The following is a 27368-nucleotide window of genomic DNA, read 5'->3' as shown; positions in this document are numbered from 1 at the left end:
TAGGCCTGGTCGACAGAGGAAACGTTTTATTCAGTGCACGCCAAGGTGTGAATGCAAACTGACCTAGATCTCCTGCTCCCACTTCCCCCCCGTGGGGACATTCTCCTCCCAGCATAACTCCGCCTGCATAGTCCCCCCCGGGGGCACCAAGGCCAACGGCCCTGCGCTGTCTCCCGCGCTGCTATGACCCACCCCAGGGCAGATCCGCTGCCCTTGCTCCCCATCCTTTATCCTCCAGCCCCGTTCACATCTCCCAGAGACGCCAGGCGCTGCACGGACACCCGGCGAGAGCCGCTTCCTGCCCCAGGGAACCCCCAGGGATGGGACGCAGCAGCAAAGTGAGGGGTCACAGGTCTGAGTCTGCTGCTCAACCCACTCACCGGGTGCTCTAACAGGGAAGGGCGCCGGCCTAGCAGCCGGGAGACCTGGGTTCTATTCCTGACTCTGCCGCTGACTCACTGACCTTGGGCGAGCTGCCCACTTCCCCTTCTTTGTGCCTCAGTTTCCCTGTCTGTAACCCTGGGATAATGACACCTTGAGGGAAGAGCCCATTCCTCCCAATGCCAGGTGTTCTTGTTGCACAAGGCAGTTGCGGCCTCACCTCTCTCTGGCTGCCCACGCCCAGGGAGCTGCTGCCCCATTCCCACGCCAACTCACAGTTCCCGCCCCGCCCGGCGTTCTGGCTCCGGCTAATCTCTCGCCATACTGGGCCCTCTGGCTGGCTACAGGAGAGAGAGGTGGGCGTGCCCAGTGGGGGTGTTAAACCCCACCCCAGTGGTGGCTCTGCAGGGGCATGGAGGCCAAGATCAGAGAGGCTGTGACCCAGCAGGGGGCAGAGCGAGCCCCCCTCCCGCTTACGTTCTATTTCTAGCTCAGAAAGGGGAGTGGTGGGGGTGGGAGCCAGGACTCCTGGGTTCTTTTCCCAGCTCTGCTCCGATTTGCTGTGGGAATTGCTTCCTTTCTGTGTGCCTCAGTTTCCCACTGACCCCTTCCCAAGGAGGGCTGTGAAGCTCTATAAGTGTCGGGCAGGTGCTTTGAGATCTCAGGGCCGGCACTGCCACTGTCCCAGTGAGCCCAGGGCAGGGAGGTGCCGGCAGCTCTGGGGTTCCCTGGTGCTTGGAGGCCTGTGGCTGGGACCTTCCCTGGGCCGTGGTGTTGCCGTGCCCTGCTCGCAGCACCTTGGGAAGTGCCCTGGGCACCAGCACTGCTGGGGGAGGCCATGGGCTGGGCCGGGAGGCGAGGGATGCGTCTCTCCCGTCTGCCGCTGCAGCGCCCTCCTGACTCAGCCACCTCTGGTCTTGGCCAAGCTCCCTGGGCAGTGGCTGAGTCACACCCGAAACTGCGGCACTGCGGGCAACAGGCTGGGAGCTGCCAAGGCCGGGCAGTAGCCTCCCCCCAGAGCCTGGTATCAGCCCAGGATCCATTCCCCAGCCAGAACCGCCAGCACCAGGGTTCACGCGTCCAGCCCCTGACAGCAGCTGGGTCTGCCCGCTGGGCCACCAGCGCCAGCCCCTCACCTGGCCCCGCATGCCAGGAACAAGCCCGTTCCAGCCCCCCATCGCCCGCCCACCGGGGCTGCCGAAGCCAGATGTCGGTGCTAAAATTACTCCCGGCTCGGGCGGGGAGCTGGGGGTGGGGAGCTGCGCTCAGCCGTCCCTGCCCGGCTGGCTGGGAGACAGGCCCCGGCTTGCTGGCTGGGGTTTTTTTTTTATTTTTTTATTTTTTTTAAAGGAGCTAATTCGGTCATGGAAAAAGGTTTGGGTGGAAATACCTTCCCCAGACGTGTGAGCGGAGGCAGTAAATGGGAGCTTTGTTCGGCGGCTGGGCTGGGAGGCGCGGCAGGGAGAGGAGCTCGGAGGCCAATCCCAGTCCCCCCCCCCCGTTCTTAAAGCCCCTCCACGGTCAGAACCCCCAACATGGAGCCAGAGTCCTTGGGGGAGCTGAATCTCCTCCCCCCCTCCCCCCCCGGCGCGGGGAAGTCCGGCTGGCTCCACAGAACCAGGCGGCAGTGGGTACTTGTGTGGCGTCAGGCTCCCGGCTGTTTGGCACTCAGGCCTAGCTTGAGGCAGTGAGGTCTAGTGGCTAGAGCACTGGGTTGGGACTCAGCGGACCCGGGCTTGGCTCTGCTCTTGGCCTTCGGCCCGTTCCTTTCTCCTCTCTCTCTAGTTAGGCGCTGAGCTGCCCGGGGCCGGGGCCGGGTCTCACTCTGTGGCCGTGCAGCATCCGGCCCTGAGTTCGGGTGGGGTCTCTGCTACCTGATAATCATCTGGGTTTTGGGGCAGCCCCCCTCCCTCCTTGGCTGGGGTCAGTTACCCTGGGCTGATTCTGCTGGTCCTGGATCACCTAGTGAGTTTGGGGAGGGGGTGCTCAGCGTGGGCCGGGGGGGCTCTGTGCAAATGCGAACAGCATGTTTAGCCGAGTCGAGCACCTCCTGTCTGAGGGGCTCCCGGGCATCTCTGACCCTCTCTCATTTCCCCAAATGTCTCTCCGGGGTGAGAATCATCCTCGTTTTCCAGACAGGGACAAAGAGGCAACAGGAGTGATGTCTCGTGGTGAGAGCAGAGGAGTGGGCGTCTCAGCTCCTGGGGTTCTGTGCTCAGCGTGGGAAGGGAAGTGTTCTCTAGTGGTTAGAGCGTGGGGAGGGGCAGGGGGGCCTGAGACTCCTCAGTTCTATCTTGGGGAGGGGACTGTGGTCTAGTGGTTAGAGTGATGCCATCCGGAAGCCAGGACTCCTGGGCTCTATTTCCAGCTTCCTCCTGACTCACTCCGTGACCTCAGATAAATCACTTCCTCTCTCTTGCTCTCTCGCTCTAACTCAGTTTCTCCACCTGCAGCCCAGGAATGACTCTCACTCGTCACCCTGAGGGCTGTGGGATTTAGGCCAGGCCGCATACGGCTTTAAGGACAGTCTTTTAGAAATCAGTGCAGTGAAAGTGGACCAGCCCCTTTGTGTGGATGCAGGTCTAAGCACCTCCAGGTTTCAGAGGCAGGGGGAAGGGCAAATGACTTCCTAATGAACATTTGTGGTACGTCCCCACTGCAGTGTAAACCTGTGGCTGGGGGGATCTGGGCTCGTGCACTCGCTGTTTCCAACCCCTCACGTGAGCGTCCGCACTGCATTGTAAACCTGGGTTCACAGTCGCAGAACCCGGCTCTCTCAGCCGCGTTAACGCGGCCACGCCGCGCAGACCCTCCGACTCGCGGCTGCGGCTTGACCTTCGTCCGCACTGCAGCACGACTTGCCTCCCGGCTTCCGGTTCGAGCCCTCGGAGCTTGGCGTGGGCCCGTGCGGACGGTGGGGGATCGGTCTGCTGTGGGGATGAGCAGGAAAAGAAACAGCCCCTGCTTGGTCATTGCCACGGCCCAATGCCGCCCTCTGCCCCTGCAGCCAAGGAGCTCCAGCCGAGCCCCAGAAATGCTGGCAGTTGCCGGGGGCTGGCTGCTACCTTCTCTGGCTGGGTTTCCCATCAGCCCGGCCCGCTGACGGTTCAAGCCCCAGATCCTTCCAGAGGTGGCAGTTCAGGCCCCACTGTCCCAGCGCCCTGTTTGTAGAAACGGGGCCCAGTCCAGAGCTCCACTGGATTTCGGGCTGGGCTGGCTGGCTCTGATTCGGGGTGAGGGCCGGGATCCCTGGTGGGGCGGAAGGGGTTAGTGCTGTGGCTGCGCTCAGGAATGCGGTGCTGCGAGTCGGGGAAGAACCTGCATGCGCCCAGGTGCTCGGCCCAGGAAACTCCACGGGGCTGAGTTTGTTTTTGTTGCCTAAGCCTGTGGGTTTGGTTCCCACTGGGCACGGGAGAGCAGGTTCTGGCTCTCACCCCCCATGTGCTTGGGACCAGCCACACCCACTGGAATAAGGGCCTGGGGTGGCAGCTGCAGGCATGGAGAAAAGAGATATAGCCCCCCCTCCCCCCAGCTACACACACACAGCTCAACACAGACCCACTCCAACACCCCCAGCAAACACACACAGCTCAACACAGACACACTCCAACACCCCCAGCAAACACACACAGCTCAACACAGACACACTCCAACACCCCCAGCAAACACACACAGCTCAACACAGACACACTCCAACACCCCCAGCAAACACACACAGCTCAACACAGACATACTCCAACACCCCCAGCAAACACACACACATGTAACTGTGTGGGTTACACATGAGCATACACACACGGCTCAACACAGACCCACTCCAACTCCCCCAGCAAACACACACACACACACACACACGGCTCAACACAGACCCACTCCAACTCCCCCAGCAAACACACACACACACCCAGCTCAACATAGACACACTCCAACACCCCCCAATCAACACAACACCCCAACTGTCCCAACACACACACATATCACACACACACCAACCTCAGCACAGATTCATCAACAAACACACCAACCCCAACAAAACCGCACAGATCGACACACACGTACATACCAGCCCCACAGACACACACAGTGATTCATCTACACACAACTAGGGTGACCAGATGTCCTGATTTTATAGGGACAGTCCCGATTTTTGGAGCTTTTTCTTACATAGGCTCCTATCACCCCCCACCCCCTGTCCTGATTTTTCACACTTGCTGTCTGGTCACCCTAACACGCACCCCAACCCCAACACACCCTCCCCGACATACACACTCCGACAACCCTGCCCCTTGCAGAATCAGGCACCGAACCCAGGAGTCCGGGCTCCCAGACCCCCACCCCCTCTCTAAGGGCCCTGCTGGTGCTAAGAGCTCCCTGCCACAGGCTGACTTTTCGGAAAATCCAGCTCTTCTCCGGAGCCTAAGCAGGAGCTGAGCCTCTCTGGAAATCCGGCTTCTGCAGTGCCACTTCCCTGGGTGGCAATTCCCATCTCTCCCTTACAAATACTTTTCCCCGCAGCCCTAACCTGCTGCCTCCCTGACCGCCACCCACAGCCCCCATTACAGTCTAATTATTGTCTCCCTTGCCAGGAACAGCTTGTGAGGAAAGTGGAAAATCTGTATTTATTTTCCCACCTTCAAGTAGCTTTTTTTAAAAAAAAAACACAAAAAAAACACAAAAAACACAAAAAAACACAAAAAAATCTGTATTTATTTTCCCACCTTCAAGTAGCTTTTTAAAAAAAAAAACACAAAAAAACCCCACAAAAAAACACAAACCCAAAGCAGGCCCAGCTCAGTGAATTCAACCCGGCCTCCCCTCCCCACCTCCCGAAAATCCCCCACCCCACCCCACCCCACCCTGCAAGCTGGAACGGCTTGCAAACCCCAGAGGGGAAATATTTCTGGAGGATGCTGTGGCAAGGGGGTTAGGCTGGAATGTGCCGCACTCCACCTCCGCTAGCGGCGCTGCCAGCGTCCTGACAGGGAGGGTGTGGAGCGGGCGGCGGTGGGTCACAGGGGCAAATTGAAATTGCTGTCAGCAGTCCTGTGGGGTTCAACAGGGTCAGGTGCTGGCCTAGAGCAGAGAGGAAAGACGGACACTAGGCCGAGCCCTGGCTTCAAGGTATTTAGGCTCCACTGAGGATCTGCTGCTCTGAGCCTCAGTTTTCCCATCTGCACAATGGGCGCCCTGCCCTGCCTCACAGGCGGGGTTGGGAGGAGAAATCCTTTAGAGACTGAGAGGTATTCGGGCACCACAGTATAAGGGGAGGGTCCTAGACAGACTGGAAACCCAAGATCAGCTGCATGGCCTAGTGGCTGGGGCCTTAGATTAGGATGTTCCTGGCCTGTGTGTGTGCGTGGCACCCTGAGCTCCGTTCGGGTCTGGAGGGGGGCCAGCAGAATGGCACCTTCCAGTGCCAGGCCCTGGCCCCGGTGGAGAGTGGCTGTGTCCGGCTCTCAGCGGGATATACACCTGCCTCCGCGCACGGCTCGGCCCCGGTCTTTGTGTCTGTCAGCCCACCCCCACCCGGCATTAGCCCCATGGCTTAAGCAGCAGCATGGAGTGACAGTCCGTGCTGAGCCCGGCTGTGCCAGGGAGCACTGGGACCTCGCCGGACTCCGCTGCCCAGCGGCCAGAGCCACCCGTTCCCACGCACGTGGCTCAGAGCTAGCAGCTTGTCCGCTCCAGAGAAACGTCCCTGCCGAGGGCTCTGGGACGCCGTGGCAGGTGGGGCTGGAGGGGGGACGTTTGCGTCAAATCCCTTGGGAGCGAGGCGGGCGGAAAATCCATGTCTCTCTTTTTCCGTTACCAAAAAATACAGCCCCTGGGTTTGAGCAGGGCTCCGGCTGCAGGCTGCTCGGCCTCCCCAGCTGGACATCACAGCCCAGGCTACTCTGACGGACCAGACACCAAAGGCCGAACTGGGCAGATCAGGCCAGGGCAGACCTGGGTTTTACCTCTCTGGCCAGTCACTTCCCCGCCTGCCCGTGCTTGGGTCCTCGGATCGTCTCCTCCCCACTCTGTGGCTGGGAAGCGCCTGGCATAGCTTTGCTCTGGCCTGGGTGAGGGCCTCTGGGCACTCCCGCAATACAGAAAATGGTCCTAGCAGAGATGAGATTCCCTCCAGTCTGGGCCGTGGCCACGCCAAGGAGGTTACAGTCAAAGGCCAGGTCGGCCCTACAGCCAGAAGAGGGGTGATCCGTGGCTGGCGTCGCTGCGTTGGCAGAAGCCCCTGGTGCAGCGGATGCTGGAGGCTGGAATAAGCGACACCCAGTGCACGGTGCGGCTTTGCCGGGCGAAGCTACGTCCACCCTTGGGGTCCTTTGCCGGGACAGCCGTACTGGCGAGCACGTGTTGTGAGGCCTGCCCAGACAGCCTGGGTTTGCTGCAAGCATCGACTCCCCTCGGACACACGGCGCGAAACCTTCTCCAGGCTTTTCCAAGGCTGGGCCGAGGGCCTCGTCTGCACCGCGCCGAGGGTGGGAGAAGCCAGCGCCGTCGAGTGTGACCTCACCGTGTTCCGGCTGAGAACGGCAAACTCATGATGTTTCGGAGGCCGCCTCTGCATGGATGTAACCTGCGATCCCCAAAGTGGTTGGAAAGCAGCACCACAGCTGATCCCCCCCCATCCCCCCCAGCCCAGCCCAGGGTCTGGAGAGAAAGCAGGGGGCCCTCCCTCTGCAGAGGGGTATCTGTGAGCTGGTTCTCTCGCTGGTTTCCATGGGCTGGACACCTCGGCCTGACAGCACGTTTATTTTTGGAACACGGGCTCCGAGAGGCCCTCACATATGGAAAAGCTTACGGAAACGAAGCCCTTACGTGAGTGGCTCACTTGAAATCTCATGGCTTTCACTGCACAGGCCGCTTGGCAGGGTCCTCCGCAGCAGGGGGAACAGAGCTGTGGGCCAGCGAGCTCTTGGATTTTTAAAGGCACCCAACACCATCCTCCCGCCCCAGTAGGATGTGTGCACAGACCAGTTCAGAGAGACGACCGGCTCTAGGGACCTTTGTGCAGCTGGGCTGTTCCCTGGAGCTGCTGTGCTGGGTGCCTGCCAGAGTCATGTCAGGGCACTGCTGCGGGGAAGCTCACAGTGCTGGCGTCCTGGCTGGGCACTGCTGCGAGGAAGCTCACAGCACTGGCGTCCTGGCTGGGCACTGCTGCGGGGAAGCTCACAGCACTGGCGTCCCCGCTGGGCACTGCTGCGGGGAAGCTCACAGCGCTGGCGTCCCAGCAGGGCACTGCTGCGGGGAAGCTCACAGCGCTGGCGTCCCAGCAGGGCACTGCTGCGGGGAAGCTCACAGCGCTGGCGTCCTGGCTGGGCACTGCTGTGGGGAAGCTCACACATGAAGCTTGTGGGCAGCGGGTGCTTTCCATGTGTCAGTGCCCCCAGAGAGGGGATCCCAGCCAGCGTGCAACGATCGTCCCCGCCGTATTGCGCCAGCATGACGCACATTAGCATCCTCCTTAGGGGACGCTAATTTCCTCCCATTTATGTCCTCCAGTCTCCTGCCCGGCTCAACACTCCAGCTTCCCACGCTCACCAGTGGGGGGCACCACATGGCAGGTCATCTCTAGGGACAGCTTGGACCCTCAGCGCCCTGGGCCTGTAGGACAGAGCTGCGGGGTGCAGCCCCCTGCCTGCTCCGTGGGGATCCGCAGGGGGATGGGGCCACATTTACCCCCTGGCTGCACTGTGGGCCTGGATCTGACCCGTGGGGCTCAAAGCAAGGAAGCCCCCGGCAAACTGCGACCCCAGATCAGAAGGGGAAGAAGCAGCTTTCCCCACTGGGTGACTACAGTCCCCCACCACTGGGGTGAGCATCAGGGCCTCTCTTCTCTGCAGCAAGACGAGGTAGCCCCCCCGCCCCAATGCAAGCACAGCCTCCCCCGTCCCGTCCCCCCCCTGAGACCGAGCACCTGGGCCTCTCCCTCGCCTGTGGCCATTTCTCCTCTGCCAGTCATTCTTCTGCCATTCGCTCTCTGTGCTATTCCCCATCCTTGTGCCAGTCGCTGTTACCGTGCTGGGGAGCTCAATCTTCATGGTACCCCCCGCCAGCATGCCAACCCCTCTGCCACCTCCCTTCCGTGGGCCAGCCCGGCTCTGCTGTGCACCGTGACCGTGCCAGCCACTGCCCCTCCGCTCCCCGCCCAGGCACGATGCCAGCAAACCCCTTTCACCCATTTCCCACGGCTGCCACGCTACCCGCCACCTCCCTGCAAGATCACCCCGGGGAGCGAGTGCGGGAGCCCGAACAAAGCGGGGGGGAGGGGGGGGACGGATGACAGAAAACAAGCAGCAGAGGCGGAGGGGGGGAGCTGGGCGTGGGGGGAGCGGGAGCCGCAGAGGCGGCTGTTGTGAATTAGGGCTGTGGTGTAGTGTTCCATGTGGAAGATGTGACGCGCTCGCATTCTGCCCCCGGGGTGGTACAGGCCGCGCCGATGCAGGGCGAGCCAAGCCCAGACGAGCGCTGGCATCGAGAACATAAGCTCCATTTATCTGGGAACCTGAAATGACTCTTGATTTAAATCATATGGTAAAAGCACCAAAAAAATCGCCTGCCTTTGGCCCCGGTTCAAAAGGAAAAACACACAGACACACGCGGGCCCTTGTGCGGAGCCGCTTAAAGGGCCAGCGCCACGCGGGGACAAGTCGGGGCCTTGTCCAGACATGGCGGGAGGCCGGGGGAGAGGGCCCGGGTTGGGGTCCGATGGCGCCGTCGGGTGGCCCGGGGCTGGACCCCGGATTTCTCCACTAGGGTGCGGAGGCTGCCATCAAAATATAGATCTGGATGGGGATTTTCAATGCGCACCCTGGGTCCGGGTGTGTGTGTGTGTGTGTGTGTGTGTGTGTGTGTGTGTGTGTGTGCGCATGTGAGTTGTGTGTGTGTGTGCGTGTGTGTGTTTGTGAGTAAGGGGGTGGGGGGGTCGTTTGGACCCTGTGTCTAGGTCTCTCCTGTTCACGCATTTCTGAGCCAGGGGGCGTTCAAACCCACTTGGCTGCAATAAAACTACTCGGCTCCCAGGGCAGCAGGGTAGGGTTGCCAATTTTGGTTGGCCATATTCCTGGAGGTTTCATCACATGACATCATCTTTAATTCCTGGAGACTCCAGGACAATCCTGGAGGGCTGGCAACCCTACCTGAGCCGTGAGTTAGGGCACAGGATTGTCTGGGGAGGGGGCAGGTCTCCTGGGTTCTATTCTCAGCTCTGCTGGGTGACCTCAGGTGAGTCCCTCCCCCTCGCTGGGCCTCAATCTCCCCATCTGTTGCAAAGCACTTGAGACGTATGGACTGAGGTGTGGGGGGGTGTCAGGCAGATGCTAATGAGCCTATCAAAGCCAGTTTGAACCTTCACCACCCCAACCCCAGTCCTCTGGGGTTAGCCGGCAATGAGCAGGAGAGACCAGGCAGGCGTCCCGACTGTCGAACCAAACAGTGGCATGTTCCCTCCCCTTGGGTGGGGCTGGATATTTGGGGTATGGCCCCTGCACCGTGGGTCACAGGCTACTGGACTGGCCTCCAGATCACCCTTCCCATGGGCCTGCAGAGCCATCCAGCCCTCCGTAATCGGGGCGGGATCGGCTTCCATGGGTACCCGAAGCCCTGCACGCCACACGCCCCGGCAGAGAGCATGCTGGGACAGCTGTGTTCCCAGCAAGCTCTCTGCTCTGCACATCTGGAAGTGCCCCCTCCAGCCGAGCCCCGCTGCTCTCCCTTGATGCACTAGGGGCTAACAGGGAGGCCCATGGGGGCAGTGCTCTCTCTGGTCTGCCATCGTGCACTGGGGGCTCACATAGGGACCGTCCTGATATTTAGGTGCTTGTCCCGCGTCCCGACCGATCTTTGTCCTGATATTTCGCTCCGCCGGCAGCACTCGGCTTTTTTTTTTTTTTTTTTTGCTTTGCCGGCGGACCACCCCCACCCCCCACCCCAATGTGTCCCTATACTTTCTCCCTCTCATCTGGTCACCCTAGGCTCACGGGATGGCCCATGGAGGGAAGGGGAGGGGGCTGGACAGCTTTCACCAAGGGAGGGGGGTTTGCTGGGTTTCTGCTCCATCCCCAGCCAGCCCGCAGCCCCCTTTTAGCCTGGGGAGCCTGGCCGCCCAGGGGCATGAGGCTTGGCACAAGCCTATGGGGGGGATGACACTCGGGGGCAGCGTCAGGCCAGATCCCTGGAGTATTAACGGCACCTCCCATCCTCACTGCACCCTGGAAACTCCAGGACAATCCTGGAGGGTTGGCAACTCTACCCCCTCCCCGCCCTCCAGCAGGGGCTGGGCTGGGATCAGGGCTGTTACACATGGGGTAGGGTGGGGAGTTGGGAGCTGAGAGACACAGAGCCTGTGCGGGGGAGGGAAGGGGGGGGGCCTGCTTTCCCTGTGCCTGTGCTGCGTGCACAGGCCTGCGTGAGTGTGTACATGCCTGTACTGGGTGTGTGCGTGTTTATGTGTGTGCTCTGAGCTCCTGGGCTATCCCCACCTCCCTCGCAGGGTCAGGAGTGCCCTGACCAAGCTGGCGCTGTCCCAGAGCCCCGGGCTTCCTGGGGCCAGCGTCCTGGGTGCAAATCTAGCTCGCAAGGCCCAGCGGGAGCTGCTGGCTGCAGGGCCCTGTGGAAAACTCGGCCCTGGAGCCCTGCCGTGCCGGGACCTGGAGCGGCTCGGAGGGTTGCAGCTGCTCTTCCTCCATCAGGGCAGCCTGGCACCAACCCTCCGGGCCAGGCCCTGCCCCCGGCCCCCAGTTTCCTGCCCACCCTCTCCCCCATTGCAGGGGTCCCTGCGGGGGGCAGGGCTTTGGGACTCTGGGCACTGGCAGTGCCCATGCAGTGCAGCCAGGCTCCAGGGGGCCGAGGCCCCTGGCTGGCTCATCGGCTCTCGCCCTGCCCTGGCATCTGTGCCAAGCGGCAGCGTGGTGCTGAGCTCCGCCGCCGGGCAGGGAGGGGCTGGCCGGCAGTTTCACCGGCACCGTCTCATTCTGTCTTTCTTCTCCCGCAGCCAGGAAGGCCCAGTGGATGCCCCGGATCCTCCGAAGGCAGGAGGCAGGAACGCCGGCGGTGTGGGGGGATAAATCCTGGTGGAGGACACCCCAACCCCACTACCCCCTGCGTCTTTCAAGGGAGATGCCCGGGGGCCATGGCCTGCTCGCCGCGGGGGGCGACTGATGCCACCAGGATCTTCGGCCGGTGCTGAAAACGGGTCGGGGCCGGGCGTCGCTCCATAGCAGACGGTCCCCCACCCGCTGGCCCTCCCCCGCCATGGCAGCGAACAAGGAGAGGGTCTGCCCCAGCGGGACCCCACTGGGCCACATGAATGGTTTCCGCCCCACCGTTTACCCCTTCGCCTTCTCCAGCAGCCTCCGGGGCTCACCCCCTTTCGAGGTGCTCACCAGTGCAGGCTACTTCCGGGGCTTCCCCACCGACCTGCCCAAGGAGATGGCGTCTCTGTGTAAGTAGCCTGGGCTTGGGGGGCCGCGCTGAGGGAGCGCGGGGGGGGGGGTTCGTCGTTGTTTAGGGGAACCATGAGAAGCTGTGAGGCTGTGATGTTGCATGGTGGCAGGGCTGGCAATAGCCCGCAGTGAGCTGATGGCGGGTTGGCGTGGGATCGAGGCCGAGAGGGGATTGATGCTGGGACGTGTGGTGCCACGTTGTAGTGAGTGGGGCTGGCTCCGGATGCGAAGGGGCTAATGGCCAGGTGCGGTGGGGCTGGTGCCGGATGTGACCAGGCTAATGGCCGGGTGCAGTGGGGCTGGCACTGGATATGAAGGGGTTAATGGCGGGGTGCAGTGGGGTTGGCTCCAGATGCGAAGGGGTTAATGGTGGGGTGCGGTGGGGCTGGTGCCGGATGTGACCAGGCTAATGGCCGGGTGCAGTGGGGCTGGCCCCGGATGCGAAGGGGCTTATGGCCGGGTGCAGTGGGGCTGGCCCCGGATGCGAAGGGGCGAATGGCCGGGTGCAGTGGGGCTGGCCCCGGATGCGAAGGGGCGAATGGCCGGGTGCAGTGGGGCTGGCCCCGGATGTGAAGGGGCGAATGGCCGGGTGCAGTGGGGCTGGCCCCGGATGCGAAGGGGTTAATGGCGGGGTGCAGTGGGGCTGGCCCCGGATGCGAAGGGGTTAATGGCGGGGTGCAGTGGGGCTGGCCCCGGATGCGAAGGGGCTAATGGCGGGGTGCAGTGGGGCTGGCTCCGGATGCGAAGGGGTTAATGGCAGGGTGCAGTGGGGCTGGCTCCGGATGTGAAGGGGCTAATGGCCGGGTGCAGTGGGGCTGGCTCCGGATGCGAAGGGGCTGATGGCCGGGTGCAGTGGGGCTGGCTCCGGATGCGAAGGGGTTAATGGCGGGGTGCAGTGGGGCTGGCTCCGGATGTGAAGGGGCTGATGGCTGGGTGCAGTGGGGCTGGCCCCGGATGCGAAGGGGCTAACGACGGGCTCCAGTCTCTTTATTCCGGGAGCAGCTGGAGGTCCCATCCCAGACCAGGGCCGCATTGTGCTGGCTGCTGCGGGAGGGGGTTGCCGCAGGGGTGTAGGAGGGTGGGCGCCAGGGTGCGGTAGGACAATTTGGGGTTTGTCGTCGGGGCATGGCAGGATTGGTGCCTGTAGATGGCTGAGCTGCTGCCAGGATGCGGCCGTGTCAGTGCCAGGGCGTGGCAGGGTCCGTGCTGGGAAGGGACGGGATTGGTGCCTTCACATGGCGTGGCTGGCATCAGGGTGTGGCGGGCGTGGCGCTGGGATATTTTTAGGTTTGGCCCTGGGATGTGGCTGGGTCATTGCCCGGACGTGGTGGGGTTGGCGCTAGGCCGCACTTGGGTTTGCCGTCAGGCCGTGGCAGGGTCAGCGCTGGGCCGTGGGGAGCTGGTGCTGGGACTTTTCGGGGATGCCACGGTGACCCGCTGCCATGACCTGCTGTGATGGGCGATGCTCTGATGGGACCTCCCGGTGGTCCAAGGGGGACAGGGGTTGCTGGCTCTGGTCTCCCATGGTGCCCTGGGAGCTCACCGTCCTGCCCCTGGCGGAGATGGGTCTCTAGGGGGAAGAGTCTCCCAGCAGCCCCTGCTGCCCTCTAGTGCCAGGGGTGGGTCAGGCCCCCCACCCTGTCCCCGGGGAACATTTTGGCGGGGCTGGTGGCTCAGTGCCAGGGCTTCAGGGCTCCGTGGGGCTCAGCCCCCTCCTGCCTGCTGGGACAGGCCTGGAACCCAGCCTGGTCTCCCGTGTGCGGATCCCAACATGCCGGAGCCGCGTCCCCACGCCGCCCCGGCTGTCAGTCACGGGCCTCACGTGTCTGCGCCGCACGCGGGGCTGGGCTTATCCCTGTGGGCGTCAGGGTCCTCCCCTGTATGGGGAGCTCCTGACAGGGGAGTCATGCCCCCTCTCCTTGGGTCCTGCCCCCCAGCTCTGCCCCCCCTGAGCTCTGCTGACGCCCCTCTGTCCTGGCCAACAACCCCCTGTGACCACCCCCAGCTCTGCTGATGCCTCGTAATCCCAACCTGCAGCCCCTCCTCCCCACACTGCCTTCCTGCCCGCTAGAGGGGCTGCCACGTCGTTCCTTTCCCCCCGGCTGGATCTGAAGGCGGCGTGGGGTGGGTAGCATGACCCATCCCGCCCTGGCCACGAGACCTTTGGGTTGCTCCCTGGAACGCTGCCCGGCCCTGTGCCACACCTGGTGAGGGCCCTGCTTGGCGTGACCTGGCCAGCATCCTGTGCAACGTTGGCCCTGGGATGGGGAGCCCAGGGGCGTGCCCGCGTGGGTGTGGGAGCCTGCCTGGGCTTTTTGACAGTGGAATCCCAGGCAGCTGCAGGTGGTGCGTGCCCCGGGGCCCGGCGGAGCGGCAAGTCCATTGCGTGGGAGGGGCAGGAACGCTGGCGTCTCGGGGGACGGAGCAGCTGGGCAAGACGGTGCCTGCTGCGATCCCCCACCGCCTGGGGAGGGCGTGTGTGGGCGAAGCCTTGCTCCGCCTAGGGCAGGGCCTTAGCTGACGGGCGCAGTGCCCCCTGCTGCTCCGAGAGCCCCCGAGGTCTGGAGTGGTGCTGTGAGGTGGAGCTGCCATTCGTGATGGGGGGACAAGTGGGGGGCCCATGGGGCACAGCAGGGGTGCGGATGTGGGGCTCAGCAGGTCTGGCTGCAGCTTGGGGGGAGTTTTCAGGCCAGGTGGCGTTTGTGACCACGGAACTGCCTCCTCGTGTTTTGGGATACAGGAAAGGGGTACGATTTTGGCAGAGGAATCTGCCCCCCGGACTGCCCCCGGCCCAGCCCCCTTGTTCCCCCCCCACAGCCCAGCCCCCTTGGCTCCCCCAGCCCCCCTTTGCCAAACTCCACGCGAGCAGCAAGCTGGCTTCTGTGCTGCTCACACTGGCTTTTCCGCGGGCCCGGCTCTCGCTCGGCCGACGGAGGGTGACGGCTTTAATCAGTGCCTGATGGACAGGCACTGGCAGCGCCGCTGGAAAGAATTATTTCATCTGGCTCCAGATGAGAGCTGCCGAGCGGGGCCCGAGTGAAAAGGGCTCTGTGCGCTCCCCTCGCCAGCCCCTCGCAGGCAGCGGGCGGGCGGCTTTTCCCACCCAGCCCTTCGGCTCTCCATCGCGGGAGCAAAGCGGGCTGGGCTCAGGGCACCTCACTCGCTTGCTTTCTCCCTTCTGCAGGGCTTCTCGGACTTCACTAGCCCATCCCAGCGCTCGCTGGGCCCATTGCACTGGGCCGCACCTGGGGTTTAGCTGCTGGAGAGCGGCAGGGCAAGCCTGGTACAGCAACCCCCTCTCTGCTCCCTGCCAGGGGCGTCGCCCGCCCTGCAGAGCAGATCTGGCGGGCGCCTGGGATTACGGGCTGGGTGACTAATTTGGGGAGAGCGGGGGAGCTGGATGTGCAAAGGGGATGAGTGGCTTAGAGCGGGGGCGGGAGGGCGGGTGGGGCTGGGAGTCAGGACTCCTGGGTTCTCTTCTTGGCTCTGGGAGAGGAGTGAGGTCTAGCGGTTAGAGCTGGGGGGAAGGGGGGTGGGAGCCAGGACTCCTGGGTTCTATCCCAGAGTCTGGTGGAGGAGCAGGGTCTAGTGTGTTGGAGCGGGGTGGGAACGGGTGTCAGGACTCCTGGGTTGCTTCCTCACCTCTGATACTGCCTTGGTGAGATGGGCAGCGCTCCGATGTGGGCAGGGGGCTGTGAGGGCATCGCCCTCCAGCTGCTGGGGTTGCTAATGGGACCCAGATCCATCCCCCTCCCAGGGACCAGCCCTGCACCAGCCTGGTGAGAGCTCAGGGCAGGGTCCCACCCAGGTGAGCTCGCAGAGGCAGGTGTCTAGTGCGTGAAGCTGGGACGTTCTCCCGCTGCCCCTGGAGGACAGTGCAGGAGGTGCCTTGCCCTGTGCGTCTTGTAGCTACCAGCCTCCAGGGCTATCGACCCAGCACCAGATTCACCTTGAGCTTCCCCGGCCTCTACGCCGGCTCTGCACCCCGCAGAGCCCTGGGGCTCCCTTGTCATGCTCCCCGCAAAGCCCAGTCTCCTACGTCCTGGCCCCCGCTCCTGTGCCCTGTTCAGTTAGATCCCGGACTGTAAATGGGCATCCCCCAGCCCGGGCGCTGTGAGCTTCCCCACAGCAGTGCCCAGCTGGGACTCCAGTGCTGTGAGCTTCCCCGCAGCAGTGCCCAGCCGGGACTCCAGCGCTGTGAGCTTCCTGGAGTATAAATGGGCATATTCCCTGCCCCTGGCGAGATGGAGCTGCATGCCCACTGGGACGGTCCCAGCTCAGTAGCCCGGCCTCCTTTGTTCAGCTAGGCAGGTGGACTTAGTGCATCGCATGGTGTGGATACGTCTTTGCTTTGACACTTCACCCTCAGGGGTGGCTCTCCACACCCCAGAAGCAGCTGCCTTCCGCCGCTCTGTGGCCGCCGGGAGCCCCAGACAGCCCGGAGAAGTGGCACTTCCAAAACGTGGCGTCTGTGTGAGCCACAAGAAGTCCGCCTCCTGCCCCCACGCAGGGGGAGCAGAGTTGGTAAAGCGCCTCTCCCTGCCCCCGTTATGCAAATGGGGAAACTGAGGCGTGTAACGAGGGGGACGCAGTGCAGCAGAAATAGAACCCAGGCGACCTGGCTTCCAGGCCCACGCTCAGCCTGCCAGCGGGGCTCCCCCTCTCCTGGGTTTGGGATCGTCCTTCCAGGGGTGGGGAGTGGGATATCCAGGGAAGAGGAACTCCCCACCCCCATCCCTTGGCCTGGAGCAAGGGGAAAGCGCCTCCCGCAGGTTCTGTAGCAAAGTGGACACCCAGGCTGGGGTACTGGGGAGGGCTGGGACTCTGGGGGGCAGGGGCGGGGTTCAGGGGGACCCAGTCGGGTGATTACCCAGTTGGATGTGACATGGGGTTCCCTGATCTGCAGCATCCCCGGGAGCTGGGCAGAGGGAGCAGGGGGGGTGAAATGTGGGGCTGTCCCGTCCCGAGCGCGCAGTGAGCCCATGGGTCTCCAGGGGGAGCCAGGAGCATCCCTGCTCCAAGCATACTGGCCTCTCAGTGAACCCCGCCGGGGGTACGAGGGGGGAGGCCAGCCGGGGCGGGGGTGGGTGTAGCTGGCGGCCGCCTATACCCTGTGGTTTGTTTTCTTTAGTGTTAACTTTCAGCGTCTTTCAGGCCCGCTTATGCCGTAGTGGCTGGAGTAGAGGTGCCCCCAGAAACGCCAGGCCCCCTGGCAGCACGTGGGCTCCCCTATCCTCATCTCTGATCGCTTTTAGGGGAGCCAGTGAGCCCCAGTGCCACCAGCTGAGGTTCTCCAAGCACCATATGGACACGAACTAATTCAGCCCTGCAGCCCTCCGCAGGAGAGGGAGAGGGACATCCCAGCTTTGCAGATGGGGGACAGGGACGCACTCTGCCGGTGATAAGGCTGGCAGAAACACCCAGGAGTCCTGGGTCCCAGACCCTGCCCTGCTGTAACCATTAGACCCCCCACTCCCTTCCCAGAGTAGGGATAGAACCCAGGAGTCCAGACAGCCAATCCTGGTTTCTCTAGCCACTAGACCCCACTCCCCTTCTAGAGCTGGAGATAGAACCTAGGAGTCCTGGGCGCTGGGTCTCCTGTTCTAACCCCTTGCCCTCTGCCCAGGGGTACAGGCATCGCTGCTGGGCACAGCGAACCTGCTATCTCAGCACTTGCAGGAGGGGCTGGGCGAGCCAGCAGGGGCCTCAGGCCTGCAGGGATGGTCCCGGGGAAGCACCCTTAGGAGCAGCACCCTGAGGTCCCCGATGAGATCAGGACCCCGTTGCATCGGGGTGAGAGACAGCCCTTGCCTCCAAGAGCCCACAGTCGAAACAGACCTAGAGTGGGAGGGGAAACTGAGGCACATGGCAGGGCAGTGATTTACCCATGCTCAGTGGCAGGAGTCAGGGATAGGACCCAGGTATCCTGACTCCCAGCCCCGTGCTCTAGCCACTAGACAGCTCAGCCTCAGGCTTCCCACTTGCTGCTCCGTTGCGCTGGTCTGTGCCCTCCCCCTCCAGGTTCTGGGCTGTCCACCCACCCGGAGCAGAACCAGCATTCGGCCCTCCTCCCCACTCGAGCGAACCCGAATGCCCCCAGGAGAGGCACCAGGTGCTGGCGGCTGGGAGGGAGAGAGTGACTCCCCCAGCTCTGGGAGTGCTGAGCGCCCCTTATCTCTATCTCCTCCTGGCTTAATGCTGCTGCTCTTCCTCCTCTGCCCACAGGCTCCTCCGCTCGGGCTGGCTACTGGTGTTAGAGAGACAAGGGCTGGGGGCTGCCAACACAGACCTCCCTCCAGCTGCATTGCTGCCCTGCCTTGCCAGTGCTCAGCTGGGACTCCAGAGCTGTGAGCTTCCCCGCAGCAGTGCCCAGCCAGGACTCCAGCGCTGTGAGCTTCCCCGCAGCAGTGCCCAGCCGGGACTCCAGCGCTGTGAGCTTCCCCGCAGCAGTGCCCAGCCGGGACTCCAGCGCTGTGAGCTTCCCCGCAGCAGTGCCCAGCCGGGACTCCAGCGCTGTGAGCTTCCCCGCAGCAGTGCCCAGCCGGGACTCCAGCGCTGTGAGCTTCCTCTCAGCAGTGCCCAGCTGGCACGTCAGCGCTGTGTGCTTCCCCGCAGCAGTGCCCAGCCGGGATTCCAGCGCTGTGAGCTTTCCCGCAGCAGTGCCCAGCCGGGACTCCAGCGCTGTGAGCTTCCCCGCAGCAGTGCCCAGCCGGGACTCCAGCGCTGTGAGCTTCCCCGCAGCAGTGCCCAGCTGGGACTCCAGCGCTGTGAGCTTCCCCGCAGCAGTGCCCAGCCGGGACTCCAGCGCTGTGAGCTTCCCCGCAGCAGTGCCCAGCCGGGACTCCAGCGCTGTGAGCTTCCCCGCAGCAGTGCCCAGCCGGGACTCCAGCGCTGTGAGCTTCCCCGCAGCAGTGCCCAGCCGGGACTCCAGCGCTGTGAGCTTCCCCGCAGCAGTGCCCAGCCGGGACTCCAGCGCTGTGAGCTTCCCCGCAGCAGTGCCCAGCCGGGACTCCAGCGCTGTGAGCTTTCCCGCAGCAGTGCCCAGCCGGGACTCCAGCGCTGTGAGCTTCCCCGCAGCAGTGCCCAGCCGGGACACCAGCGCTGTGAGCTTCCCCGCAGCAGTGCCCAGCCGGGACTCCAGCGCTGTGAGCTTCCCCGCAGCAGTGCCCAGCCGGGACTCCAGCGCTGTGAGCTTCCCCGCAGCAGTGCCCAGCCGGGACTCCAGCGCTGTGAGCTTCCCCGCAGCAGTGCCCAGCCGGGACTCCAGTGCTGTGAGCTTTCCTGCAGCAGTGCCCAGCCGGGACTCCAGCGCTGTGAGCTTCCCCGCAGCAGTGCCCAGCCGGGACTCCAGTGCTGTGAGCTTCCTCTCAGCAGTGCCCAGCTGGCACGTCAGCGCTGTGAGCTTCCCCGCAGCAGTGCCCAGCCGGGACTCCAGCGCTGTGAGCTTCCCCGCAGCAGTGCCCAGCCGGGACTCCAGCGCTGTGAGCTTCCCCGCAGCAGTGCCCAGCCGGGACTCCAGCGCTGTGAGCTTCCCCTCAGCAGTGCTCTGCCTCTCATGATATTGCTTTACAAACCTGCAGGGGGTAAAATAGACCCCAGGAGCCCTAGCTCCCAGTGTCCTGCTCTAACCACTAGACCTGCCTTTCTCTACTTTTCAGGGAGAATAAATCCCTGCCTGTTAGGGTGCCCAGCATGGCTGAGCGGCTCTGCGGGAATTACCTCCCCCACAGGTGGTTCTAGGAAGGGGAATCAAGTTTGCACCGCTCCAACCCCCCGCAGCTCTGAAACCCCCAGATCCCCTGCTCCCCCATCCACAAATAACCGACCCTCTCCCACTGCTTCCCCCAGCCAGCCTCTCCCCTGGCACCGCTCAGCTGACGTCCCCTCCCCATCCCCCATTGCAGGGTCCCTGATTGAAGTCCAGAGCGGGGAACACACGCAGGGAGCAAACAGAGGGTGAATCTGTGAATCCAAAATTGGGGGGGGGCTGCCCCCCATCCCGATCCTGGATCCACAGCAGGAGTTGGATCGCCCCTGCCAAATGCCCCTTCCCCCAGTTTCCTGCCCCTGCTGCTCAGCTTGTATATCTCCCACCCCTGGCAGCCGGGTCTGTTCCCCCTTTCTGGACTAAACCAGTGGGCCCAGCATCCATCAGACACGTTTATGGCCCCTGTCAAAGGGCTGCGCTCCCAGCTTTCTGGGAGGGGTCGGGAGAGCTGACTGCCCTGCCCACCCGCTGATGTGCAGGTGGCCAGGTGTTTATGGGCGCCCTCGCCTTTAACGAGATGGGGGACGGCTGGAGGCCGGGATGCTAATTGAGCCCTACAGCCCCAGCGCAAGGCCCCGGCTGGCTCCACTGGCCCAGGAGGGTGGTTGTGTCCCGAGTGTTGAGTGTTACCCAACCCCACCCTTAGGGGTGCTGTGACCATTTCAAGCAGCCTGTGGTCATGGACCATCTGCGAGCCTGTCAGCTGTGGAGCTAAGCAGCGGTGGGTGTGTTCAGGAGTGGGGAGGGAGACCTCCTCCTGGAACCAGTGGGGTGGGTGACTCAGTGGGGAGCACTCTCCACTCACAGTCAGGCCTGATCCCAATGCCCCACTGTGGTTCTAGGGGGCGCTAGAGTGGAGCTCTGCAGGGAGTGCTCTTCCTTCAGCCAGCGCTGACTCCCTGGCTGAGCTTGGGGGCGCTGTGCTGCAGGGAGCGGGGTGGAGGGTCAGTAGGGGGGCGCTGTGCTGCAGGGAGCTGGGTGGAGGGTCAGTAGGGGGCGCTGTGCTGCAGGGAGCTGTGTGAGTAGGCACTAGGGGGCGCTGTGCTGCAGGGAGCGGGGTGGAGGGTCAGTAGGGGGCGCTGTGCTGCAGGGAGCTGGGTGGAGGGTCAGTAGGGGGTGCTGTGCTGCAGGGAGCGGGGTGGAGGGTCAGTAGGGGGCGCTGTGCTGCAGGGAGTTGGGTGGAGGGTCAGTAGGGGGCGCTGTGCTGCAGGGAGCTGTGTGAAGAGGCACTAGGGGGCGCTGTGCTGCAGGGAGCGGGGTGGAGGGTCAGTAGGGGGCGCTGTGCTGCAGGGAGCGGGGTGGAGGGTCAGTAGGGGACACTATGCTGCAGGGAGCTGTGTGAGGAGGCACTAGGGGGCACTGTGCTGCAGGGAGCAGGGTGGAGGGTCAGTAGGGGACACTATGCTATAGGGAGCTGTGTGAGGAGGCACTAGGGGGCGCTGTGCTGCAGGGAGCGGGGTGGAGGGTCAGTAGGGGGCACTATGCTGCAGGGAGCTGTGTGAGGAGGCACTAGGGGGCACTGTGCTGCAGGGAGCGGGGTGGAGGGTCAGTAGGGGACACTATGCTATAGGGAGCTGTGTGAGGAGGCACTAGGGGGCGCTGTGCTGCAGGGAGCGGGGTGGAGGGTCAGTAGGGGGCGCTGTGCTGCAGGGAGCTGTGTGAGGAGGCACTAGGGGGTGCTGTGCTGCAGGGAGCTGGGTGGAGGGTCAGTAGGGGGCACTGTGCTGCAGGGAGCTGGGTGGAGGGTCAGTAGGGGGCACTGTGCTGCAGGGAGCTGGGTGGAGGGTCAGTAGGGGGCTGTGCTGCAGGGAGCGGGGTGGAGGGTCAGTAGGGGGCGCTGTGCTGCAGGGAGCGGGGTGGAGGGTCAGTAGGGGGCGCTGTGCTGCAGGGAGCTGTGTGAGGAGGCACTAGGGGGCGCTGTGCTGCAGGGAGCTGGGTGGAGGGTCAGTAGGGGGCGCTGTGCTGCAGGGAGCGGGGTGGAGGGTCAGTAGGGGGCGCTGTGCTGCAGGGAGCTGTGTGTTGTGGCACTAGGGGGCGCTGTGCTGCAGGGAGCTGGGTGGAGGGTCAGTAGGGGGCTGTGCTGCAGGGAGCGGGGTGGAGGGTCAGTAGGGGGCGCTGTGCTGCAGGGAGCTGTGTGAGGAGGCACTAGGGGGCGCTGTGCTGCAGGTAGCTGGGTGGAGGGTCAGTAGGGGGCGCTGTGCTGCAGGGAGCGGGGTGGAGGGTCAGTAGGGGGCGCTGTGCTGCAGGGAGCGGGGTGGAGGGTCAGTAGGGGGCGCTGTGCTGCAGGGAGCTGTGTGAGGAGGCACTAGGGGGCGCTGTGCTGCAGGGAGCTGGGTGGAGGGTCAGTAGGGGGCTGTGCTGCAGGGAGCAAGGTGGGGGCCTCAAGAATGTGAGACATGATTATTACTAACCCCCCCCCCGCCTCGGGGCTGCCCGGCCCCACCCATGGTGCTGGTGCTGCCCCTCCCCCTCTGTTCTCACCATATGGATCATGAATGTTGCAGTGTTTATGGCATCAGTGGGGCTGGAATGTGGGAAGGAGCCTTGGGGCTGTTGCTGGCTCCAGAGAGGGACTGGCCCCTGGGCGAGCCTTCCCTTCACTGCCGCAATGAGATCCCCTCACTGGGGCATGCACCAGAGAGAGCCAGATCAGACCCATGGCCCCATCCATCCAGGTGCCCCCCCCCAAACAGAATCAATGGCCCGTGTGCCCAGTACCCCATCTCCTCCACCCTCACACTATAGCAGGGGTGATGTCTTCCTGACCCCTAGTGAGGGACCCTTTCACAACGTGAAGGAGGGGGCGGGGGCCAATCTACAGCCTGTGTCTTTAGTGAACCCAGACGTTGAGCACCACCGAAATGCAGCCACCTCTGAGGTGGAGCTTGGCAGCTGTTTCACAGTGGGAATGGGGTATCTTAGCCAAAGATAGGTAGCCCCTGCACTTGGGTAGTGCGGCCTAGCAGACTGAGCAGTGGATAGGGAACTGGGAAGCCCCAGGTTCTAATCTCGAGGGCTGACTCACTCTGTGGCCTGCCACCAGTCCCATCCCGTGCTTCAGTTTCCCCCATGTGAGCTGAGCGGGTCAGGCGGTCTCAGGCCGCTGGGGTGGTAGTGCCCCTATGGGGTTTGCATTGCCTGTGCAGAATTGCTTGGGCCTGGTGTGAAAAACCCCTACGTGGCCTGCAGGCAGCTGTGCTGGGAAAGTGGCTGGTTAAAGCATGGTGCTGAGATGTCTCTGTGCGTGTGCATGTGAGATATGGTGTGTGTGTGTGTGTGTGAGAGAGAGAGAGAGAGAGAGAGATGAGGAAGGGGATCTGCCCAAGATGCCGGGGGGTGGCTGATGGAGAGGGAGATTTTTCGCTGTGGATTTGAGGGTCACTGAGGAACCCACTGGAAGGTCTCTGACACTAGTGGTGGCGCGACGGTGAATGAGTCAGGGCACGAATGAGAGAGACCGACGTGTGACTGTCTGCCTGTTGGTGTGCGGCTGTGACCGTGAGCACTTGCGATAGCGATCGAGTGACCGATGAGCCAGTGTGTGGGAAGGGCGCAGTAGTGCTGAGCGTGAGTTGCATCTGAGAGCGTGCGGGAGTGACACCAGCGCCGTGCATGTGCCGCTGTGAATAAACGTGAACATGACGGTGCATCGTTCGTCTGTCCGTCCTGGTGGGGAAGGGGAGGAGATGGAGGGAGGCCAGGGACAACCCAGCTGTGTTCCGTTTGCTGACAGTGTCTTGGGTTCCTCTTCCCAGACAGTGAGTGCGTCACTGCCAGCAGCTGGTTCCCTGGTGGGGCATGGCACGCAGGGCTGGACGGTGGAAGGGCCTGGCACCGGGCCATGTGGCCAGTGCAGGAAGTAGTCAGAGCGCCACAACAGGAAGTGGAAATGCCAGCCTCACCCTCTGCTAGGAACCCAGACGGTTGCAGCATCTGCTGCTTCCTGGAACCACTGCGGCTGGCCAAGCGGGGGTGTCACCTGGAGCTGTCCAGCGGGGCTGGGTGGCAGATGGTAGGATGCACCGAGCCCCAGGAACAGGCCTGGCAGGTCTGGCCTGGCCCCTGATTGGGCTCTGGGCAGAGATGATGTCATTTCAGTCACACTGTTGCACAAGGCTGCTGGAGTGACTCTGCTTCTCAGAAACATACATCAATGCCAGGGAAGAGGGCAGGAGGGCTGCCCATGTGGGGAGCTCCCGGCTACTGCAGCCCAGCCTCTTCCAGCAGGGGTCGCTGTGGGGAGCGGGGCAGGAGGGCTGGCCGTGGTGGGAGCTCCCGGCAGAAGTGCTATTGCTAATGGAACAAAGGTTCACGTCCATGCTTTGCAAGTACGAGGTGGGCGGGGTGTCTATAATATCATTAAACACAGGTCATTTTTTTTGGGTGGGGGGTGTCCTTTCTGTTGCCCACCCTCTGCATCTCAGTGCCAGTGCGTGGGGGCTTGCTCCTTCCCCTCCCCCTGGGGATCAATCTCTCCTGGAGCTGACAGGCTGTGGGGGTTTCAGACATAATAAGAGAAAAGTTTCCCCGGAGGCAGAGGGAGGGATATGGTAGGTGGGGGGAGGGCAGCAGAGGTTTAGCCCCGGGGCAGCTGGGCACATGGGGGCCAGCCACCGGCAAGATGAGGGATTCATTTCTGGCATGGGTCAGCTTAACCGGGGGGGGGAGGGGGCGCAAAGGGGGGAGACGTGGGGAGGCCTCAAGGAAAGAAGAAGGAAAGTGTGCGCGTCACTGCAAAACAAACAGGGCTTTATTCCGACAGGAAGCCCCAGTGGCTGGGCAGGCGGGCGAGAGGCCAGGGCCTGTACCCTCCCAGCGGCATCCCGTCCCCTCCCTGTGCCCCCTCAGCCAGCTCATGGGGGTTGAGGTGGAAGGTGACCCTGTACCCCCAGGTACATGGTAAAGCCAGGCTGCCACCCCACCCCACTGGCTGACTGGGGGTAGGTGACACTGATGTCCCCTGACGTGAGTGACGCAGGTGACATTGTGACCCAGAAAATGTTGCCCCCTCAGTGCGGGTGCCGGGGCAGTGAGTGACAGTGGCGCCCTCAGGTGCGGGTGACAGGGGGAGCAGGTGACACCGTAACTCCGAGGGTGCTGCCTGCTGATGCAACCAGCCCCATTTAACCCACTGGGGTGGCCCCACAGGAGTCCTACACCATAGTCCACAGCTGCCCTCTTTGATGGGAGCGGCCCGGGGAGACTACAGCTCCCAGCATGCACCGGTCCCAGTGGCCTGCCTAGGATGAGGGCATTGTAAGTTGGGACTTGTAGTCAGTCTCTCTGGGGCACCTGGCAACAGGCCAGACTGCATCCCTTTGTGCCGCTGAGTGGCGGCTCTCGGGGGGGCTCCTGGCCTGTTGGCAGAAGGCTGCAGGGGTCCCTGGTGTTGGCATCTCGCTAGCCTGCCGCGTGCCCCACCCCCACAAAGGCTAGCCCAGGCACATCTGGTTCTCGTGAAACATTAGAAGGCTAATAGTTTTAATTGCCACAGTTGGGGGCAGGGGGTTCTGGTCCCTGGGCTGCCTGCAGCTGGGGCGGGGCGGGGGGGTGGAAAAGGGGGAAGGCTTCTTGTAGGCCTCTGCCCTCCCCCCAGCCCAGCTCGCCTCCATCTTTCAGAGTCGCTAGGGTTGTTACTAGGCAGCCCTGGCCCTTCCTATCGGGGGCTCTGCATGGAGCAGTCAAGAAGCACAGGGGTTGGGGGGGGTCTCAGTTCATTGGCAGCGGTTGGGTGGGGAGTGACTAGCAGAGGGGGATGAGGCTGAGCAGTCGGGGGGTGGGGGTTTGAGTCGAGGGATGTCACCTGACCTTATGCAGGGGCTGTCGGGGTGGGGTGTGAGCGGGCCTGGGGGCTCCAGAATTGAGCCATGAAACTGTAGGGGCCTGAATGGAAGCAGGAGCTAGAGTCTTTGCTGCCCCAGAAACACAAGCTCGACCCCTCCCCCCCAAACCAGACATCACACACACGGCTGCACACACCACACGCACGCACCACAAGGGTGTGCACAGCTATTGCACGCAACCACATGCCACAGACATCACATGCACTTGCACATCCCACACATGCGACGGCGTGACACGCACACATGTGGGCCTGCATGCGGACATGGCGCCTAGCCCCGCATACACGCACTAGGCTGAGAGGAACATATGTGTTTCTGCAGCCCAAACACATGCACAGCACATGGGCCCACACGTCACACATGCCTATGCATGCCAGCCCAAGGCAAGCACGTACCATGGTGATGTAAGCATGAAGGCAATGACACACGTGTTGAACAGATGGGTGCACTCAGAAGAGCCATGGCAACAGCAGCACACCCACGTGGACACTGACAGAAGTACACAGCAGTAGGACACGCGTGTCACACTGTACCGAACATGCACACACAGACACGATCCTATCACACCCACACAAGCATGGACAGATGGACACAAAGACATGCAGACATCGCACATGTCTGCATACGTCATACACATGCACAGACATGTGTCTCCATGTGCCACACTGACATGACATACACATGTGCGTTGCATTGACAGAAGCCCGTACGTGATGAAGCCACATGCAAACACGTGTGCAGTGATACAAGCGTCACACCCGGGCATCATGTTGACTCAAGAACACATGCACCAACATGAACATGCAGACACACGCACCACACCAACATGCGTGTGCTACACTGACACACGCTCCATGTGATGCCACACTGACACAAGTGTGAATATAGTGAACAATGGAGCAAAAAATCTCCCTGAGCATGTGTTAGGATGATTAAACCAAAATGCTTCCCGCTCATTCCCTTCCTGCTGATGCTGGAGCCTCTGGAATAACAGTGACTCGTGCAATCGCACGGCCCAGTGCGCCCCGTGACACTCACAAGTAAGCAACGTGAATGACAGAAACCCACAGGCCCATACAGCCATGGGGCAAAATTTTCTAGATTCCGTGCAAATTATTCACTCCGTTCCATTCCCATCAGCCCCCACTGAGGGCCCATCTCAGTCTGAGGACTCCTTCCAACCCACCCCCTCAATGTTAGCTGGCACAGGCCCCCTTGATGTGGGGCTGCTTCGAGAGTTTGAACGGGTGAGTTCTGCGCCCAGGGAGTGAGGGAATGTCTGCGAGGCTTAATCGAGTCTGTGTGAGTCTGGGAGAGGAGCGGGAGCCCGCGCCTCCACGCTCAGGCCTTCCACAGAGCCAGGGTTTGTGCCGAGCGGCTTCTGGTTTTAATTACCGGGCAGGCGGGTCAGGCTAATTGGGACCTTTTGGATTTCAGCAAACGCATGCGAAAGGGAAGAAGGAAAGAAAAACCCTTTCGGGCCCTGCAGCACGTCGGTCCCGACGTGGCATGCCCCACCCAGGGGTCCGCCGTGGCACGGGTCAGTGTGTGTGTACCTATATCCCCCCCCACACACACACCACCTCTCTCCAGCCGCAATGCGTGCGTCACTTTATACATCATTTGCCAGTTCAGGGTGCATTGAGGATTTAAAGCTGGGGGCGGGGGTGGGGGTGAATACTGCCCCTCCATTCAGACTTGCCCTGCTGCCAACTGGAGTTGTGGGTGCTCTGCCATGGGTGATCTGATGTGGGGAGTACAGGATTCCCCCCAGGAGATCTCGAGGGAGAGGAGTTGATGCTCTGATGTGGGGCAGTTTTGGAGGGGCAGAGAGTACTAATGCTCCCATGGAGCGGGGAGTGGGACGCCTGATCCCAAATCTCCCAGCAGTTTCTGCTCTAGGAGATCCACAGGATGTGTAGAGCAGATCTG

The 27368-nt window shown here is 62.7% G+C and overlaps 1 protein-coding gene across 1 annotated transcript in view; it reads left to right on the top strand.

Moving 5' to 3' along the window:
* Window positions 1-27368, top strand: part of RARG (retinoic acid receptor gamma) — a 64707-nt gene that overhangs the window by 5204 nt on the left and 32135 nt on the right. Inside the window, exon 2 of the mRNA XM_044995655.1 lies at window positions 11375-11824. Within this exon, the coding sequence (XP_044851590.1) occupies window positions 11635-11824 (190 nt within the window). The 5' untranslated portion in view covers window positions 11375-11634. The remainder of the gene's footprint in view (window positions 1-11374; window positions 11825-27368) is intronic.

The sequence above is a fragment of the Mauremys mutica genome, chromosome 20 (assembly GCF_020497125.1).
Source record: "Mauremys mutica isolate MM-2020 ecotype Southern chromosome 20, ASM2049712v1, whole genome shotgun sequence".
NCBI lineage: Eukaryota > Metazoa > Chordata > Testudines > Geoemydidae > Mauremys > Mauremys mutica.
The sequence above is the reverse complement of the archived record's forward strand: the minus strand, read 5'-3'. Positions and strand labels throughout refer to the sequence as shown.